The following is a 19701-nucleotide window of genomic DNA, read 5'->3' as shown; positions in this document are numbered from 1 at the left end:
CCAGGTTCCGGCCTTTACCAGGAAGGACCAGCGCCCCCAGCACCTTCACTTGTCTTCCCTCCCTCCCCAGGCTCGTCGTGGGTGCTCCACTGGAAACCAACAGCCAGCAGAAGACAGGGGACGTGTACAAGTGTCCAGTGACCCACGGGAACTGCACCAAGCTCAACCTAGGTAATGTGGGCCCCCGACCCCACCACCACAAGGCCCACCGTGGTCAAGGATGGGGCAGGCTCTGAAACACAGAGTCACACTGGCTCACGAGGCTGCCCTGGAGGTGACCAGCTGGTATCACTGCCCCATTTTATAGATGAGGACGCTGAGGCCAGAGAGAGGAAGCACCTGTCCACAGGCACACCGCTTGTGAGAGGCTGGCCAGGAGTCAGACCCAGGGCCCAGTGGCCCCGGGCTCTGCTCTTCCTGATCCACCCGCCGCCCCTCCCCCAGCAGGAGGAAACCGCTTCCTGTCTTCCTTCTGATTTGGAAGTGCTAACATTCGAACATCTCATGTAATGTTCACTCCGTGTCAGGCACTGGTTTAAGTGCTTTTAGGTGTTTTGACTCATTAATCCTCACAACCACCAATGAAATTTAACCATTAAACAGAGGAGGAAATGACTGCATGTGGGGGTGAGGGGACCTGCCTGGGGTCGCCCAGGTAACAAGCAGCCGGGCTTGGGTTTCAGCGCAGGCAGGCTACGGCCACCCTTTAGCCACCACCACCACCACCACCACCACGTAACTCCGCCCTCTGGAATGAAGGCTTTGTTCCTCACTAAAGAGCTTTCGGCCCAGGGAGGTGCTGTGAGCAGCCTCGAGGCCTTCCAAGCCCTTGTAAAATCTACCTGTGTGTGTGTGCGCATGTGTGTATGTGTGCATTCACTAAAGCACACACAGCAGTCCTCGAAAGCACGTCTACTTTGTTCCAAAGTCAGACAGTGGCCAGGCCACCATTTTGCTCACAGAAGGGAACGAAAGTTCCATTTGGGCTGAAAAGCCACAGTTCCAAGCCTCGCCCTAGAGGCCTGGCCCACCCCAGGGCTGGGACCCGCAGCCTCCTTCTCTTCCAGAAGGACAGCCTCTACCCCAGAGCAGTGCGGCGGGGCTCCCTGGGGAGGGGGGTGATGGCAGGGCTTCGGGAATGAGCAGAGGATGAAAAGGCCCGCATCAAAGAGAAAGCCCCAAGAACTCAGATCTCAGGGGCCGCCGGCTTTCCCAAAACGTGGTGCTGGCCCTGCTGTTCATATTTGCGTCAGCACCATGGGTGGGAAGTTCAAACGCAAGCGCAGCCGAGGCCCAGGCTTCAGAAGGAAACAGTCCAGGGGAGGTGCGGGCCCGGCTGGTGGCTCGTGGATCCCGGTCACCACTGGTCCGAAGCGCAGCTTCTGCAACAGGCCGAGCTGGGTTCCTCCTTCCAGCTGTGCAGTCTCTTCATTGTGTGTTCTCGGGGAGCTCACAGCGCTCTCTGAGTCTCCATCGGCTCGTGTGTAACATGAACAGGGCACGCCCGATGACCCTGGGGTCCATTCCGGTCTGATGTGGCCCCCAAACTTTCATGAGCTCCTTGGATGTGCTAACACAATGCCAGTCACTGGGGATATAGCGGAGAACGAGATGGGCCCCGCTGGCAGGAGATAGTAAGTGAGCAGACAAGCCAGAAAGAAGGATGAGCTCGGGTCGAGATAAGTGCTGTGTGTGTGATAAACCAGGGGTTTATGGTAAGAGAGGCTGCGGGGGGCAGAAGTGGGCTCGGGAAGGCCTCCCTGAGCAGATAACATTGGAGCCAAGATCTATTGGTGAAAAGGAGTCAGGTGGGGCCAGAGCATTCCAGGCAGAGGAAGAGCAAGTGCAAAGACCCCGAAGTGGGAATAAGCTTGCTCTGTTGGAAAACATACAGAATGGCTCTATGGCTGGGGCAGAGGGAGCCAGGGGGCTGATGGAAGCTGTGGGCACTGGGCTTGGGGCCTGGGCCACCGAGAGAAGCCCCTAGCCCAGGTGGGGACACAGATGCATGAACCGACTGTTTGGTTTCCTCTGTTGCTCTGGTTTCCAATGTGGTCCAAATTTCCCTGCAAAGGAGGAGCCCCTGCCAGCAGTGAGAAGCCACCAGACCCTGGAAAACATTCCTGCACCGGGGCATACGCTGGGTGGCAAAGTGAGTCAGAGCAGAGGAAAAGTGCTTCATCTCAGGAGGGTTCTTTCCCCACCACGCAGGAGAAAACGCACAGCAGGAAGACCATCTGTCGGCTTACCCCACACTGGAAAATGCAAGGCAGGGAAACCGGAGTGCTGGGTTTTCCTACGGCCTTTCCAGGCTCTGAGCCCTGCCAAGCCAGGAATGTTCTTTCCTCTCTCTCCAGGGAAGGCTTAGGGGTATCAATCATTCACACCTCAGTGTGAAAGACTCCACAGATGCCGCTTTCTTCCCTACACCTGCATGAAGTTAGGTCCCCAGACCCTCACAGAGACCCACTGAGAAAGGTGTTAGTCTCTCCTGGTCACAGAGCAGAGGTCAGTGACTGCCCCAAATCCACAAGCAGCAGAAGCGGCAGAAGCAGCACTTGAACGTCCTGCTTCTGGAGTGAGTCTTTCTCACTCCAACACGAGGGTCTTCCCCACCTTGCCCATCTGCTTCCGGGCAGGCCCAGTTTCTAGGGACTTCAGTTACTGAGACAAGAGAGACAGAGAGGGGCAGGGGGACGGGAGGGACATGCCCCTTGAATAAATGGAAGGAGGGCAGGATTCTTCAAGCTGCAGAGGGGTGGACATTGCCCAGTGGGGGCCTGGAGCTTCCTCCCCAGATTTCTCACTGCCATCCCAATGCCACCACAGCCCTGCCATCAGATGGGAGATCAGGCCGTAACCTTAGATGCCCTGGGTTCAAGCCCCCACTCCGCCTTTTACCAGCGATTGCCTTTGTAGAGTCGCAGCCCTTTCTGCACCTTGATGTCTCTCCTCTGGAAAATGGAAGTGGCGACTCCTGGGGGAGCATGTGTGGGTGGGACTGTGTGAATAATAAGAAATGACTTTAAAAAGTCAAGGTCATTACTATTATTTTCTCTCTGGTTTCTTGGGATAGACAAAGCAGAAAGCCATCTCAGTCACCACACAGCCCAGAGGGACTGGATTTCTAAAGGAGCCTGACCACAAACTGAGGGAGCCCAAAGGGAAACAATAACAAACACAGACGCCCACCCCCCACCCCGGGGCCAGTGGTGGGGAGGTGGCCATCGCTCAGGCCTCTGCTCACGCCCACCCCGGGCCCCGCTGGCCAGAAGGCAGGCCGGCTCTTCAGACTCCCAGTGCCAGCTATGCTAAATGCCAACTCTGCCCCTCTGAGTCCCCAGAAAGCACGCCCCTCCCCCAGCAGAGAAGACCCCGGATCCTCCTCACAGCAAATGAGGATCGACTTGCTCTGGGCTCAACAAAATGCCTGATTGCGCCACCGAAACCCTCCCTCTGAGTGCCCCTGCCCGTGCATGCACTCATACATGTACACACACATGCACGTACACTTACACACCAACTCATGTCTGGGGAATTCAAGCTTACTTCCTTTGCTTCAGTGGCCTGACAGAATGATCCAGTAAAACCTTAAGTAATAAAAGTTACTTAGCAATTCTAATCTGCCACCGCCCTCCCCCTGCATCCAGGTGGCTGATAATCCTGCTCTTTGATATCTGTCACGGCAGCGACCACAGAATGACATTCTTGGCAAGACCTTGTGCCTCTAGAATGTTCTATCTCTAGAATAGCCAACTAGAATGTTGGCTATTTGCTACCTGTGAGGAAGAAGCAGGTATCATACAAAAATCTATCAGGTGAGCAGAGAACCGGGCAGGGGACAGAGAAGTTTTGGTGGCAGGTTAGCATGAAGAAACATGTGGAGGTGACACTGCCCAGAGAAAGCCAGCCCAGGTGGGGTGCTTGGTGTGTGTCATGTGGGACACAAGGGGAGTGTCGGTGTCCCTCAGAGGGCTGGAGGAGGAAAAGCTCTGGACGAGGAGATGGAAAGCCTGTCCTGTGCTTCTGGTGTGACTCTGGGCAGGTTGCTTGGCCTCTCTGAGACTCATTTTCCTCAGCTCAAGGGAGTTGAGAGGAAATAACTAGACCACGTCTGGGCGAGGCCTCCGTCGACCACGAAGGTCTGCACTGACGTGCAGGAAGAGCTGGGGAGGGCTCTGCTCAGCACCACCCCTGCCACGGGCATCTCTGGTGGCCAGCGGCAGCAGTGGACTCTGCTGGAGAGTGGGCAGGGGGCTGCATGGCTAAGCTTCTCCCTCCCTCCTCAGGAAGAGTCACCCTATCCAACGTGTCCGAACGGAAAGACAACATGCGCCTTGGCCTGAGCCTGGCCACCAACCCCAAGGACAACAGCTTCTTGGTAAGAGCCACCAGCCCCACCCTCTCTGCAAGCCCCGCCCTCCTGCCCCAGGGACCCTCCTCTCGGGATCAGGAGAGGCACCTGGTGACTAAGTGAGTCCTCACGCACACTCTGCACGCTGCCCACTAGGCTGCCTGTGCGCACACTCCAAAGGACAGCTCCTTCACCAGCTCCCTGCTGTGCCCCCAATTTCAGGGGTGGGGGGACAGTCCAGGATGGAAAAGTATTGAGCCCCTTTGTGCACATGCCCTGAGGGTGAGGGACAGGCAGCCTAAAAAGGAACAGGAGTAAATAAAGGCCAACAGTCCAATGGGAGGCTAACCCTTCCTTTGGGGAACCAAATGTCCAAGGCAGAGGCCAAACCTCTGCTCCAGGTTTGATCAGAGAAACAGGACACCCCATGCACCCTAAGAAGAATCTGAAGGAAAGTCAGAAACGAGTGAACACAGATTCACTACAGCCCAGGGAAGGGCTACAGAGTGGCAGATCACCTGGTCTGCACGGGACCAGATGGAAGGCTGCCCAGAGGAGGTTTCTGCTTTGTTTTGAAAGAACAGACAGGCTTTAGCAGTGAAGAAAGAGGAGCAGGTACTTGGACGGCAGTGATAGAGACATTCATTCATTTTAATAATTGTTTTGAGCACTCACAATCTGCTGAGCCCAATGCCAGGCACTGGGGACCCAGCAGTCAGCAGAGCTGCCGCCCCTTGCAGCTCACATTCTGGTTTGGGGGTCAACAGTGAGCAAATGAGCGACGTAAACATGATGTTGGGCCAGGAAGGCAGCCACAAGGGACGCTCGGAGGTCTCTCACGGGCCCAGGTGAGCATGCACAGGCTTCGCCCGCAGCAGGCGCGTGCAGGTGGAGGGGTGGATGGGGACTGCCTGCTCCCGGCCACCACCTTCCAGTGAACAACCATGACTTTGGGTGAAGCTGGGAGCTCAGAGCAGGATCCTTTTGAGATTTATTCCTTGAAACAGATGCAAGAGAAATTTTTGGGAAAAAGTTCCCGGAGAAAGCCCAGTAAAATGTACCCCTCGTGTGGAGGCAGGAGAGCTGTGTCACTCTTTGTTCTCGCCTGTCAGTCCGGTTGTGTGGACAGATGAGACGTCAGGGGTGTGGGGCACTAGACGCTAGAGCAGTGGAATGGCAAGGATGCCCAGGGACTTGAGGACAGCGTAGTGGCTCTGCTGGTGGAACCCTGAGGTGCTCATCGTGTGGTCGGCCCTCAGCCCTCCATCATCCCCAGCCAAGGGCAGACAGGGCTTCTGGCTCGGACCATATACATACCCCCCTCGGGGAGGGGTGCTTTGCTCCCTCTGAGGCTCCTGGTCACATTCCTACTAACTTGATTTCACCTACTTCGCTTGATGGGGTGAAGGCCCAAGAAGGATGATGTGATATACCATCTTGGGCCTCTGTGGGTAGATTAAGTCCCCAGTATATACATAGCAACTTTTTTTAACTCATTAACTCGTCCGTTCATCCATCCACTCATTAGTCTGTCCTCCAACCAATCGTCCATCTCTCCACTTATCTCTCTACCCATCCATCCATCCACCCACTCATTCACCCACTCATCCACCTATATATGTATCCACCCATCCTCTCGTCTAATCATCCTCCCACCCACCCACCATCTTTTTGTCCACCCATTCACCTATCCATCCACCTCTCAAGCTCTCCATCATCATGCCTCATGCATCATCCACTCATCCACTCATCCATCCATCTGTTTATCACCAGCATCCACCCTCCCATTCTTCATTCTCCCCTTACTTCCAAAAATAATTTATAGCAGTTTCAACAAAGGGTACCAATAAAACCAAACCTTTAAAATCTGAGTAAAAATAGAAAGCTAATTAAACAAAGAGATTGGAAGTGGAATAATTACTCCTCCAAACCAAAGGAAACTATAGCACAAACTTTAGTCCTGTGTTTCCCAGCAGCAGGAGAGAACTTGAGTCACAGAGCTGACTTTCACCTTAATTTAATGACCATGACTCTCGCCACTCAGTCTTTCTTCTTCCCCTAGTAAGAGCCGTGGGCCTATTGTCAGACCAAGTCCTGGAAGTTTGCCCAGTAAGAGCCTTCAGGTGACCTGCTTGGACAGAGAGCCCATCCCCATCGACGAAAAGGCTTTCCCAGCTCCTGTGTGGGATAGGTGGGTGGGCAGGCAGGGTGGAGAAGGGAAACGACCCTAGATGGTGGAATGAAGAATGAGACCTTTTCAGACAGAAGAAAGGAGCACTCTAAAATTCATTTCTCCATTCGCCCTGAAGCCAAGGGAACTGGCAGCAAGAGAGTTCAGGGAGACTCACAGAAGCCCCTCTAAAGCCGAGACAACAACACTCAGATAGGGGACACCTGTCGTGGCTCCTGGAGGCTGGGACTGGGCCAAAGGCCATTGGGCCTGGACCCACCCCGAGGGCCCCCACTGACGGGGTCTGTGCTGTGATTCCCAGGCCTGCAGCCCCCTCTGGTCCCACGAGTGTGGGAGCTCCTACTACACCACAGGCATGTGTTCGCGAGTCAACTCCAACTTCCGATTCTCCAAGACCGTGGCGCCAGCTCTCCAAAGTAAGTGCCTTCAAATCTGCAGACTCTGGCTGAACAACCGACGGTCCATGGGAGGCTCGGGACTCTGATCCCTGCTATTGTGCAGCTACAAAGCAGCACTGGGTCTCTCGCTCCACCCCGCTCTGACTCTGTGGGTAATTCACTTGACCTCTCTGGGTCTCTGTGGGGCCATAATATTGGCCCACCCTCCCCCACAGAATGATGGGGAGGACAAGTGTGCTAAGGATATGAAGGCAATGTGGTAGCCAGGGGTGCTCACTGCAAACCCAGCCTGAGTGAGGAAGAAGTTGCTGGGCAACCATGTACAGCAGGCAAGCTGCACAATTCTGGGGACATCCCTCACTTAGACTACAATGTGAATGGTGCCCTTTGATGCTATGCAGTTCAGTCACCCTATGGGTGGAAGACCAAGGAGAACAGAAAAATTCCAGGTAATAGTCCCATGGAAGCAGTCCCTGATCATCAGGAAGCTCTGCCCGGTTTTCCCAGAGCTTCATGGAACACTGAACCTCCCACTCACTCCCCACCCACCAGGAAAATCTGGGAAATGATGCTCAGACTTTGCCTCCTGCAAGCCCAGACTGCTTGGCTCTGAGCCTCACTATTTCCTCTGGGTTAAATACCATCGCCCAAACAGCTGCTGCCCGTTTGATTGAGGGCAAGGGGATTAGCGCCTCCAGCTAACGGCAGCCTCCCTCTAAACAACAGGGCCCAGTCATAGATGGAAAGATGGTGTTGCAGAAGGGGGCTGGAAAGGGGTCGTTTTAGGACGATGAGAAGGCATTGAGTCTAGTCTCACAAAATGGCAGAGGGAAGGGCAGTGCTGAGGCTCAGGAGGGGCGCGAGGTCGTGAGGTGTGCAGGAGGGAATGCCCCACCCACCCAGGACTGCTATTTCCTCTGGCCAAGGGGTGACAATCTCAGGCTCTGGAACCTCCTGTGGCAGAGGCCTTCCACCCACCTGACCAAACAACACGGCCCTGGGAGCTAATCAGATACAGAGCTCAGGGTGACCCCCCAACCCAGGGAGGCTCGAACTCAGCAGGTCTGAGATTAGCCCCAGAGAGAGAGAGAAAAAGAGAGAGAGAGAGAGTGAGTGTGTGAGGGGGGTGTTCTGCCATGTTTAGGAACCGCAGACCTAAAGCAAGACTCTTCCCAAGGTATCTAATTTTATTTTTAATGTTTAAAAACTTTTAATTACAGTTGATAGTCAATACTGTATTGGTGTCAGGCGCACAGCACAGTGGTTGGACATTTCTGTAACTTACGAAGTGATCCTCCAGATAAGTCTAGTAACCTTCCGATACCACAGAGTTACTACACTACTGTTGCCTATTCCCTGTGCTGTGCTTTGCGTCCCCAGGACTGTTCGGTGACTGCCGATTCGCACTTCCTAATCCCTCACCTTTTTCACCCGGCCCTCCAGCCCGTTTGTCGGTCTCTGTATCTACGCATTTGTTTCTGTTTTGTTTGTTCATTTATTGGGCTTTTCAGATTCCACATCTAAGTGAAATCATATGGTATTTGTCTTTCCCTGACTTGTTTCACTTATCATAATTCCCAAGATATCTTAAAAAGGAAAATTTGAAACTGTAAAGGAAAACCAGCAATAATAAAGGCATTTAATAATAAACATTTTCATAAAAATCAAAGAAACCCGGTCCCTACCACTACAGTAGAAACCCCTCCTCAGGAAGGAGTTTCTGTGTCGGTCCCCTCTGTGGCCGCACCGTCACAGTGCACTCCGGCGCGCAGCCGGCACTCAGTCCGCAGGTGCTGAGCCGGCCCAAACAGGGAGAGAACAAAGCCATCAGGTGCTGTTGGCCGGAAGTGTCAGGCCATCGAGTGCTGTACACCGCATGCAGGTGGGACAAGAAGGTCTCACAAGTTCTCCTAAAACAGAGGAGACTCTGAGCATGCAAACAACCAAATGCTTCTAAAATGCCCTCCCAACACAAAGCGACAGACATCTGGGCTCAGAGCCACCCCACCCCTCCCTGGGGAGCGCTGGCTTCAACGCTGCACCCTCATGACGCCGTGTTGCTGGAAGGTTCCCACACAGAAGCTTCCTGCTCTAGTATTGCGGTAAAGTCGATTTTAAAACAGTATGAAAATCCTCAAATAAAAATAAGCAGATGCCCAATATTTCAGTATAATGTAGTATAATACATATCATCATATTGAATCATACCATGTTTTATTTCAAAGTGACCCCAACCATTCACAAACAGAAATTAATTACTTAGATTTTAAAAGACGTTTTAACATTTATTTACTTAACCAATATTTCATTAGATTTTTTTTGTTTTTTATTATTCATTTTAATTTGGTATTACTATTACAAAAATATAGAGAAACCTTTATGCTCAGAGCAGAGATACGAGCATGAGCGCTTAACCCATGATGTCACCGCCACATTAACGAAGTGGTTTGCTTTTAAAGAAAAACAACACCAGCTAAGACTGCTTGAGCACTTACTTGGTGCTCAGCCCTTTGGAAGCATCCTCATCTCATTAATTCCTCATGGCAATCTGCTACTACCATTATGTGTATTTTTCAGAAGAGAAAACTGATGTCCCAGTGTTAAGTGGCTTGCCCAAGTTCAAAGCCAAGAGTCAAATAGGTTCCACATTCTTAACCATTACACCAGACCACCCTCCTAAAAAGTGAAACCCATTCATTCGGGCTGCAAGTTGTGAATGCCAGCCTGCCTGTTACAGCAAACAAATGAGAACCAGGTACTGCTTTGGGCAGTGTTGGCTGTCTCAGAAACACTGACCCACTGACAGTGGTCAGTCCCGGGGGAGCAGAGGCAGCCGGGTGTAGTTAAGCTTTGTTCAAACGGCCAGCACTGAGTGGCGGAAGAAAGCCAAGAACTCCTGGGTTTGCCATCCACATTGCCCAAACAAACGTCCTGCCAAGGACGGCTCCCCAGCCCAGGGAATTATACACGTAGAATCAATCACACACGTGTAACAGCGTCCTTCTTCTCCTGTCCTTTGGACAATCATCTGGAGAATCAGAAACTTGCAGACACTGGCTCCTTGGGTAGCTGTGACCATGTCCCCAACTTCCCAGGGTGCCAGACCTACATGGACATCGTCATCGTCCTGGATGGCTCCAACAGCATCTACCCCTGGGTGGAGGTTCAGCACTTCCTCATCAACATCCTAAAGAAGTTTTACATCGGCCCTGGCCAGATCCAGGTGAGTGTCTCCGGGACTCCTTCCTCCTTCAGACAGGGCCCCCCCCGACCCATGGCAGATGCTGCCTTAGCATGTGGGGGGGCATCTTTGTGTGAGCTAATAAGGTGGAGGTCAAAGGTCCAGCACCAGGGCGCTGCAGCCCAGGACACCCATCCCTGCTGGGCTTGTCAAGGGAGTGTCTGGGGGAGACCTCACTTCCAAGGTCAAATGCTGGGCAGGTCACCATCTATTAGGAAAGAGTTTGACCAGATACAGAATGAGAAGGAGGGCAGGAAATGTTGAGCAGCACTAGAACCCTCCTGAGTGAGGCACAGTGGAGAGTTAGACACACTGACCTTGGAGAAAAGACCAGGAAGGAGGCCACAGCTCCCAGCACATACTGAAACCCTGCCTGGCTAAAGGGAGTGGATTTACTCCGGATTGTTTTGGCAGGCCAAACGAAGACCAATGGATAGAAGTTCCAAGGTGGCAGATTTCAAATCATTCTAAGAAATCATCTGGTAACGATCAGAGCTGTGACAAAGGGAGTGGGGTTTCTTATGAAGTAATGAGTTCCCCAGCACTGAAGGGGGATCTTTCAGGGTGTCGTGGGTGAAAGTCCAGCATCAGTAACACATTTGTTCCAGACAAACCCTGGGCCCACCCAACGGTAACGTGTTATCATTCTAACCCTACTGTATTCTAATGCTGTTCATACTGTCACTACTCCATCAACCTTAGGGATAAAAGAATCTTTCCCCTTCCGAGTTGTAAGGACGTGCTGAGTTCCAGGGTTTGGTGAACGAGCCGTGGCCTCCATCCATGCTCTTCCTAATATTTTAGACTTCAATTCTACTCTCAACCTTTGTGTTTTTAAGCAAGAAACAACTTGTTGGGCTTCATTTAAACCACGGTCTCCTCTCACGGTATGCCCCTCCCACGTGTCTCACTGAGCCGTCCATTCATTCCCAGAACTTGCAGGACCTGCCTCCCCTCGGCTTGGGGAAGCAGCCCTCCTCACGCCTAACAGTCACAGGCACGAGATGGCTCCGGGGGGCCTCACCACCCAGGGTCTAAGGGTCAGGGGTCAGGAGTTCCGACGCCCTCTCCTCTAACTTGCAGGTGGGAGTTGTTCAGTACGGAGAAGACGCGGTGCATGAATTCCACCTCAACGACTACAAGTCGGTAAGAGACGTGGTGGAAGCTGCCAGCCACATCGAGCAGAGAGGAGGGACAGAGACCCGGACGGCGTTTGGCATTGAATTTGCTCGGTAAAAAAATTAAGAAATTTTTTAATTGTTTTAAATTTTAGATATCATTCTGGTTATATATTGCTGGGTAACAAACCCCCACAAAATTTAGTACCTTAAGACAATAATTTATTAATCCCTCAAATTTCTGGGGATCGGCTGGGCCCAGCCTGTTCTCTCTTGGATTTTTCTCATGTAGTCCAGTGTCAGCCAGGACTGCTGTCATCTGAAGGTCTGATAGACTGGACATCCAAAATGGCACACCAGTGTGACTAGCATTGCTGCTGGCTGTCGACTGGGAACTCCACTGGGGCTGGGGACCTGAGCACCCACACATGGCCATATGGCTTGGTTTTCTCATGACAGGGCAGCTGGGCCCTAGAGGGAGCATTCTCCAAAGGGAGCTTTCCACACAGGGATCCACACAGGGCCTCTGAGGCTGCCCATGACCCAGGTGCAGAAGTCCCAGAACACGACTTGACTGAGCGAGCCGCTAAAGCCAGCCCAGATTCAAGGGGAAGGGAAACGATCCTGCCTCTTGACAGAGCACTGGCAAGGCAGACAGCACTCGGGATGGGAAATAGTTTGCAGCCAACTTTGGACGAGCTGTGGCTCCGCCACAGTGACGCTATGAAACGTGCGTAGGTTCTGTGAGGGCAGAATCTTCCCGTGGAGTCTTTGTCAGCAGCGGAGTGTGGAGAACAGAGTTAAACAAAACCTCTGAGGCTGTAGAATAATGAGGCTGGCTCCTTAAGAACCGAGCTAGCACGTACCGGTGCTGACAGTGAATGCTGTCTCTGGCCGCCGTCCGCACAGATGGCTGCTTCTTTATTCCAGTGACACTGTGGCCGCTCCTCAGAACATCGTGCTCGCCACCCCCCACCACACCCGAGATCAGTGCGTGACTTTCAAGGCACATCCCCAAGATCTTCCAAGCTGAGGCCTAAACTCCTGAGATGACTGTATCCATGGCATGTGGATTTTAAATTGTAAATTTCACACCTGCGAATATGAGGTCTGCTACGTTCATTGAGACCGCAGTCCCGGCTCCTTATAATCCCACCTCGAACAGAGTGAGCCAATGTGTCTACCAGAATCCTGCAGTGGCAGCCATATGGGAGTAACATGACTTCATGTGGCCAGAAGATTTTTTTCCAACCTCATAACCCTTATGATTAAGTTATTGCTCCACTAACATATTTCTGTTTGCTGCTAAAACTCGCTCAAGCTTTTTCCATAAATGAGCATCCTTCCATGTGAAAGTGGCCCTTGCTCACTCTCACGAGAAACAAGCCATATTTCTGTTTTGCTGTCATTGGGGTGAGCCCCTGAGCCCCAGCAGCCAATTATGGAATGTCTGGGGCGACAGAGGAAGCCTGTGCCTGGAGCTACGGCTTCCTCAGTGTAAGGCTAACTACCCTGTGCAGGGAGGGAGCCCCCGTTCTGGTCTCCTGTCACAGCCCACCAACCCCAGGGCACTTGGAAGTGTAGTTTGAACCTTTGGTGACTCAGGCAACAGCCAGACCCACGGCTGCAGTGGGCAATCTGCATTTCAAGTGACATTTGAAATCCGATCTTCCCAGCCTGCCAAGTTTGGGTCCCAGATTACAGCCAGTGAAAGACTTTCTCTCCTCACTCATTTATTCATGATGCATTTTTGCTGTGCACCTACAAAAGACAAAATCCAAGCCATGGACTTGAGGGGTCACAGAGATGATAGCCTGTGGCCCCGGCCCAACAGGGAAGCTCTGGTAAGTGTCAGCCTGACTCAGGGAGGCTGAGAGGGGGAGCGGTCCACGGAGGGGGCCGGGAGGACTGCCGAGATGGGTGGCATTTGGCCTGTCCTAGGAAGACGCCAGGATTCCGGCAGGAGGAGGTGGAGAACAGACAAGCCTCGGAAGACACTCTGCCCCGAGGAAGACAGAGCGGAGGGAAAGCTGAGGAGAGAAGAACACTTACACTCTGAGCCACGCTCTGACCACAGGCTGCAGTCCGTGTTGGGGGCTGGCAAGCCACACAGCCAGGAAGATGACTTGGAGCCCAGTTGTGAGGGTGGTGATGTGGTAGCTAAAACAAGCAAGAATGGCCACTGAAGGTTCTGAGGATGAGCGTGTCATCATGAGACGTGCCCGTGAAAGTCGAGCTGGCAGCCACGTAGGGCTGGGCTGCAGGCGCAGGGACTCTATGGTGCAATTCCACCTTAGTTCACACGGCTCTTTTTATTGCGCATCTATTATGTGCCTCACACTGTTTTAGGCACTGGGATGGATCAGTGAACAAAACAGACATGTCCGGCCTTCGTGGAGCTGACATTCTAGCGGGTAAGGCAGACAATACATAAAGAAACAGATAAATCACAATAAAATCTGTGGGAAGAAATAGAGCATAGTAACAGGGTCGAGCAAGTTGGAAAGGAGTTGGAAAGGGCAGGTATTTAATCAGCATTAACAGAGTCCTCGGGGAAGGCTGCCCTGAGACTGACATTCACCTGCAGGAGAGGAGGAAGTCGGCCAAGCCAGTACTGGGGGGAGCATTTGAGGACAGGGGCAGCTTGGACAAAGGCACTGAGACAGGAGCATGCCTGGTGTTTCCAGGAGCAGCAAAGAGCCCGGCGTGGGTGGAGAGGAGCGAGCAGAAGGAAGGGCACAGAGGGATAGCGGGCCAGGTCAGAAAGGCTCTGGTGGGCCGGTGGTGGGACCTGGGAGAAACGGCAGCCATCACAGGTTCTGAGCAGGAAGGAAACGTGAAGTGAACTTCTTTTCCACGGGGTCACTCTGGCTTCCAGGTTCATGGAAACTGTCGTGAGTATAAAGCGCTCACCGCTCTCCAGGAACATATAATCTGATTTACAAAGGACCAAAGCCAAGTCTTTTGCACAATACAGAAATCACAATTCTAAATCTGATGATTCATGCCAGTACTTACCCAATTACAGATTCATACAGATATTCACACAAGTCTACTGCAGTACGTGGAAATATGATCCTGAAATTGTTCTTGAATCCACGTATAATAAAACCTGTTTTTCCCCACTACTTATTTTTGCATGGAGTTTTGTTCCTGAGCCTGGTCCTCTAATGATACCATGGAAGCATCTAGAATCTCCTTTGAGGAAATAGCAGAATTCTCCCTCCACTGGGTCAGACTTAAGCCCAAAATCTGCTCTAGCCATGCTGAGGGTGCCTTTGCCCGTCTCTAGTCCCCAGCTCACACCAAAATTAGAGGGCTTTTTAAGTCAGCATATCCAGAATATCATAGAGCTGCTAAGAGAATGGCAGAAGGTCTGTTAACCGGTGGCTTGAAGACGCTGTGCACTACTATAGTCCAAGTGCTGTGAATTCCTCAACATCTCAGTCATGCACGTCAGCTCATCAGCTTGCTGTGTAACAAGAGATACCTCTGATACCAAAGCCTTGGGGCCTGGAGACCGACCAGCTTTCACCTAGCATTGTGGAGCTTAAACCTGTGGGTCAGACCCACGAGGAATCCCTGCAGAGTCTAAGGGTAACATTTGTTTTTATATCATTGCTGGCAAATTCTACCTGCTGGGCCAGACTCGTGGGCCAGACCATGTCTGCCCTTCTCAGAACCTCACAGTCTAAAGGAGGGGGAGCCAGAGAGGCCCTAGGAGCCAGTGATGGTTTGGGAGCCAGTTTTCCATGCTCCGCAGGCAGGTTTCCAGCTGCAAGAAGAGTCTTTCTGCAGCATCGGGGTCAGTGTGCCAGCCCCTCCCCCTCCCCGTCCCCTGGCTGGATCGCCTAGCAGGCAGGCCAAGCGCCTGCTCCCAGCACTGAAAACAAAACAAAACATGAGAAGGAGGAATTATTTGCCGTAGAAGTTGATATTTAATAGTTCCAAAATTAGAATCAGGTTGTCCTCGTGGGAGAAATCAGAACTTCGTCAGGCTTCGTTACCGGGTTTTCTGGATTAGTGTTGTGTGGGTGTTAGGTTACCCTGACCCAGCACCTCTTCAGCGCGTAGGGAGGCAGTTCTCAGTGCTGGTGTCTGTTAGAGCGTTCCAAAGAGACTGATGCTCAGGCCCCACCCAGAGATTCTGATTTTAAGAGTCTGGGTAGGGCTTAGGCATCATTAGTTAGTTAGTTAGTCAGTCAGTTAGTCAGTTTGTTTGTTCTTAACTCCCTAGGTGATTCTAATGTGCAGCTGGGTTTTTCAACCACCAACTTGGAGCCTCTGAAGTTCTCCACCTGACTTTGAACTCCCCTGCCAGGCCCACCCCACCCCCTCTGTTTGCCCAAAACAGCGTGATCAGGACCCTAAGGGGCTTTTTAAAGTCACTTGTTGAAGACAAGCAGACAGAGATCCACCTGAGTGGTCTGGGCATCTCAGCCCTGCTTCTCTGTGGTCTGAGGTCCCAAACCTTCTGGGTTGCTAGAGATGGGCGTGGGGTGCATGTTGGCCCTGTAGCTGCCCCTCTAGGGGAACACCAGGGGCTGCCCCATCCCCATATCCCTTTTATGACCCCCCCCCCATGCTTGGGTTTTAGCTCAGAAGCTTTCCAGAAGGGTGGAAGGAAAGGGGCCAAGAAAGTGATGATTGTCATCACGGACGGGGAGTCCCACGACAGCCCAGACCTGGAGAAAGTGATCCAGGAAAGCGAGAGGGACAACGTGACCAGATATGCTGTGGCCGTGAGTACTGTCCCGCCTGCCCTGCCCCCCCCCGCCGCCCCCGCCCACAGGCTGCCAGCTCTCTTATAGAAGCTTTACCATCAACCCCTGGGGGACCCCCAGGGGCATTTTCTGGACAGTAAACAAGCATCTGGTCCCTCAGATGGTTCTCTCCTTGTCTTATCTTCTAAAGAGCAAGATGAGAACCTCCTTTCTGCACTGCCTACGCCTAGCCACCGTAGTCACAGGGTTTCCCCTTGCTTTCTACAGAGGTTCTGAAACCTCAGAAGACCAGAAACCCTCCAGCCTCCCAATCCCCAGAGCCCCATCTTAGAACAGGGCCATCTCTGGCCCCTACTACAGAGTCTGTTTCAAAATGCAAATGAGGTGGTGAAAGACAAGTACCATATGAGCTCACCGATAAGTGGAACCTAATCAACAAAATACACAAGTGAGCAAAATAGGGCCAGAAACATGGAAATAAAGAACAAACTGACAGTGACCAGAGGGGAGCGGAGAGGAAAGGGGGATAACTCAGGGGCAGGGCCAAGTCAAGGAACACGTATAAGGGACCCACAGACAAAGACAGGTAGGGGCTGGGCAGGGTAGGGCAGAATAATGGGGGGAAATGGGAACAACTGTAACTGAACAATAAAAATCTCTTTAAAAATGCAAATAGGACTCTGAGGACTACTCATGTCTATCGAAGCAGTGACTTCAGCCCTCCGTGGGCCCCAAGGTCAGGGGCCAAGGGTGTGAGGGGAAAGTCTGTGCTATGTCCTGGTTTGTCGCCCACCCTGTTCCCTGGCAGGTCCTGGGCTACTACAACCGCAGGGGGATCAATCCAGAAACTTTTCTAAATGAAATCAAATACATCGCCAGTGACCCCGATGACAAGCACTTCTTCAACGTGACCGATGAGGCAGCCCTGAAGGACATCGTCGATGCCCTGGGGGACAGGATCTTCAGTTTGGAAGGTGAGCAATTCATATAGAGAGGGGTCCGCATCCCTGGGGTCACATCAGGTAAAGACCTCAGAGCGAAATCCAACCCGCAGAAGGAAATGGTTTTGCAGGAGCCCTCCCTTCACGGTCAATGCCAGCACTTGGGCGTTACTGTGCCGCACATGAGGCTGTGTGCACTCTACAAACAGCCCCTGGAGGTGGTTTTGCTGATCACCTCCTCCTTTAGCCACGGAGGAAACTGAAGCTCAGAGGAGCTGGGTGACTTGCCAATGCACCCACAGCTTGAGAAGGAGCTGGGGTTTGAATGACAGTTGCCAGATTTAGCAAACAGAAAACACAATCTTTGTGGCAGACTTATACCAAAAAAGATTCATTGTTTGTCTGAAATGCAGTAACAGTGTCCTGTATTTTATCTGGCAACCCTACTTTGAAAACCCAGCTGGGCTGACTCCAGAGCCTAAAACACTCTATCTCTGCCTCCCACTCCCCCAAAATGCTTTTTGCAGGGTTCCTTCAGGTTGCCTCTCTATTCGACTGAAACTCCAGGTCTTTGCACCATGCATTGCAATGGAGGGTCCTTTCCACACTGTGTTCTGCCACGTGGGGGGACTGGCAAGAGGTGGAAAGCAGCGTCCCAAAGCCTGAGCGGTCTGCAGAGCATCGGAAACAACAAGCTCCAGGCACAGGAGACAAAACACAGCCCCCGTAGACCAGGCTAAATAGAAAGTATGAACCTGAGTTTTGACACTCACACTAGAACTTAAATATCCAAATCAGTGTAGTTCTCCAAATGATCGCCCTGAGTGACAAGAACACTGGCTCCCTTGACAAGTTGAAGGGCCCTCTGCGGGGAGGGGCTTTGAGCTCGCAGGAGGTTTTTCCGTGCACATCTGTGAGGGTGCCAGTCTCCCCCCGAGGGTCTGTGTGATGTTGGGGAATCACCCAGGAGCAGCTGGAACCAAGCATGGTGAATAAGAGGAGCGAACAAAGTAGGCAATTTCATTTCTCGCCCAAACTATTTCTTTCTATGCACTTCTCTTGCTCTCTCTCCAATTTTGACTGTCTTGTGGTGGACATGCCCTGTGATAGAAGTTGTCCCAAGTCCTTTCCAGCAGGGAGTGGACCACTAACAATAAACCCACATGACCACCTGTAAGGTGCTCGGTGCCTCCCTGGCAGGGTGCCTGCCACTTCGGGCAGACAAGGCCGGGCTCCGACTCAGGGCCCTGCTCATCTCCCTGAAGGTGCCCCCTGGGAAACCAATGCTGTGGATTAAGCTGCTAGTGTGTGTGGCACTAAGCCATCAGCCATGGAACCAACCTCTTTCTGTCCCTCTGTCATAGGCACCAACAAGAACGAAACCTCCTTCGGGCTGGAGATGTCACAGACGGGCTTCTCGTCTCACGTGGTGGAGGTACGGACCGGTTCCCAGCTGCCCTCCCACACGCTCGGCGCTCTCGGTCACCCTCCTTCCTTTCCTGGGCTGTCTCTTACCGCCCTTCTCTTTTTCTTGGAGTCTCTCCACCTCCCATTTTCTGTGGCTGGAAGAGGGACATCAAGGTCTCCAACTTACAGCAAGTTGCCTCACCCTCCCCGTGCAGAGAGCTGATGGGGACATTTCCTTGAGGGCCAGTGGTCCCATTTAGTCCATAGGGTCTTGTGCAAAAGCCAGGCCAACGTGGCAAAACTGATTGTGTGTGCTCTAATTGTGCCCCCACGTGACCAAGAAGGTCTGTGCATGCAGGAACCCAGCCCTGCATTGATGTCAGGAGGGTGGCCAGCGGTGTCCAATGTGCTCTGGTGGGCGGCCCTCATGGTCCCCCTCTCCGTGTGAACTCAGCATCAGATTATAGAGGTCCCAGGTGAGCACGCGGTGTCACAAACAGCACGTCCAGTCTGGGGCTCTGCGGGGCAGACCCAGTGCCTCAGGCCATCACCCACACTCTACACACTGCACTTGGTTCTGATGCACAAGCTGAAACTCACGGGATTGCCTGAGGGGCGGAGAAGGTGCCACCAGTGAAAACGCTTTATAAACTGTCTGGGTATAAGCCCTACCTGGGAGCACCTCGTGCAGCAAGTGCCATGTGGGGAAAGCCTTGATGTGTCGGCATCTGCACGAGCTCTCGTGGGCATGCTTCAAACAGACACATGCCCCAGAGGTGGGTGCGTGTTCTGCCCAACTGAGATGGAAAGGGCAGAATTCCTGTTCCCAGTTTCCACCAAAGAAACCATGTCACAGAATGGTTGAGTGACCAGCTGAAGTGCTCTAAGTGAGAGAAATACTCACCCCATGCTTTCCCCTACCCCGAGCAGGTGCTCGGTGAGAGATATGGAATCTTAGGGGTGTGGGTCAGAAGTCCCATATCAGAGGGGCGGGGACGGACGCACAACATGCAGCAGACAGACGGCGGAAATGCAGCTCAGGCTCGGCTTTTCCTGAGCAGCATCCAGGCAATCCCACGCTCACTCAGGTACAGCAAGATGGACGTGCAGCTGTCCTGGAGCCCTCACAGTCAAGTTCTGTGCAGAGCGCTTGCCATTTGCCCAGGAAATTGGAATTCCTGCCACCCACTTCATGCTCAGGAACAGTCCTGCTGCATCGGCAGGGGCAATAGTTGTCCCATTTGAGGTGGTCATATCGGCAAATCTGTCCATGCCTCCCCCATGTTGGGTCCTGTGCTGGATCTCACAGGGTGCAGAGGCAAGTGCC

General features: G+C 52.6%; 1 protein-coding gene across 1 annotated transcript in view; it reads left to right on the top strand.

Annotated features, from left to right (window-relative positions):
- Positions 1-19701, top strand: part of ITGA11 (integrin subunit alpha 11) — a 117398-nt gene that overhangs the window by 57297 nt on the left and 40400 nt on the right. Inside the window, exons 3-10 of the mRNA XM_045822838.1 lie at positions 71-171; positions 4290-4381; positions 6847-6961; positions 10039-10166; positions 11268-11416; positions 15900-16044; positions 16835-17000; positions 18332-18402. Coding sequence (XP_045678794.1) covers positions 71-171; positions 4290-4381; positions 6847-6961; positions 10039-10166; positions 11268-11416; positions 15900-16044; positions 16835-17000; positions 18332-18402 — 967 coding nt within the window. The remainder of the gene's footprint in view (positions 1-70; positions 172-4289; positions 4382-6846; positions 6962-10038; positions 10167-11267; positions 11417-15899; positions 16045-16834; positions 17001-18331; positions 18403-19701) is intronic.

The sequence above is a fragment of the Phyllostomus hastatus genome, unplaced genomic scaffold (genome assembly GCF_019186645.2).
Source record: "Phyllostomus hastatus isolate PE091 unplaced genomic scaffold, TTU_PhHast_1.1 phas_scaffold_501, whole genome shotgun sequence".
Classification (NCBI taxonomy): domain Eukaryota; kingdom Metazoa; phylum Chordata; class Mammalia; order Chiroptera; family Phyllostomidae; genus Phyllostomus; species Phyllostomus hastatus.
This window is presented reverse-complemented; position numbering and strand designations above follow the sequence as displayed.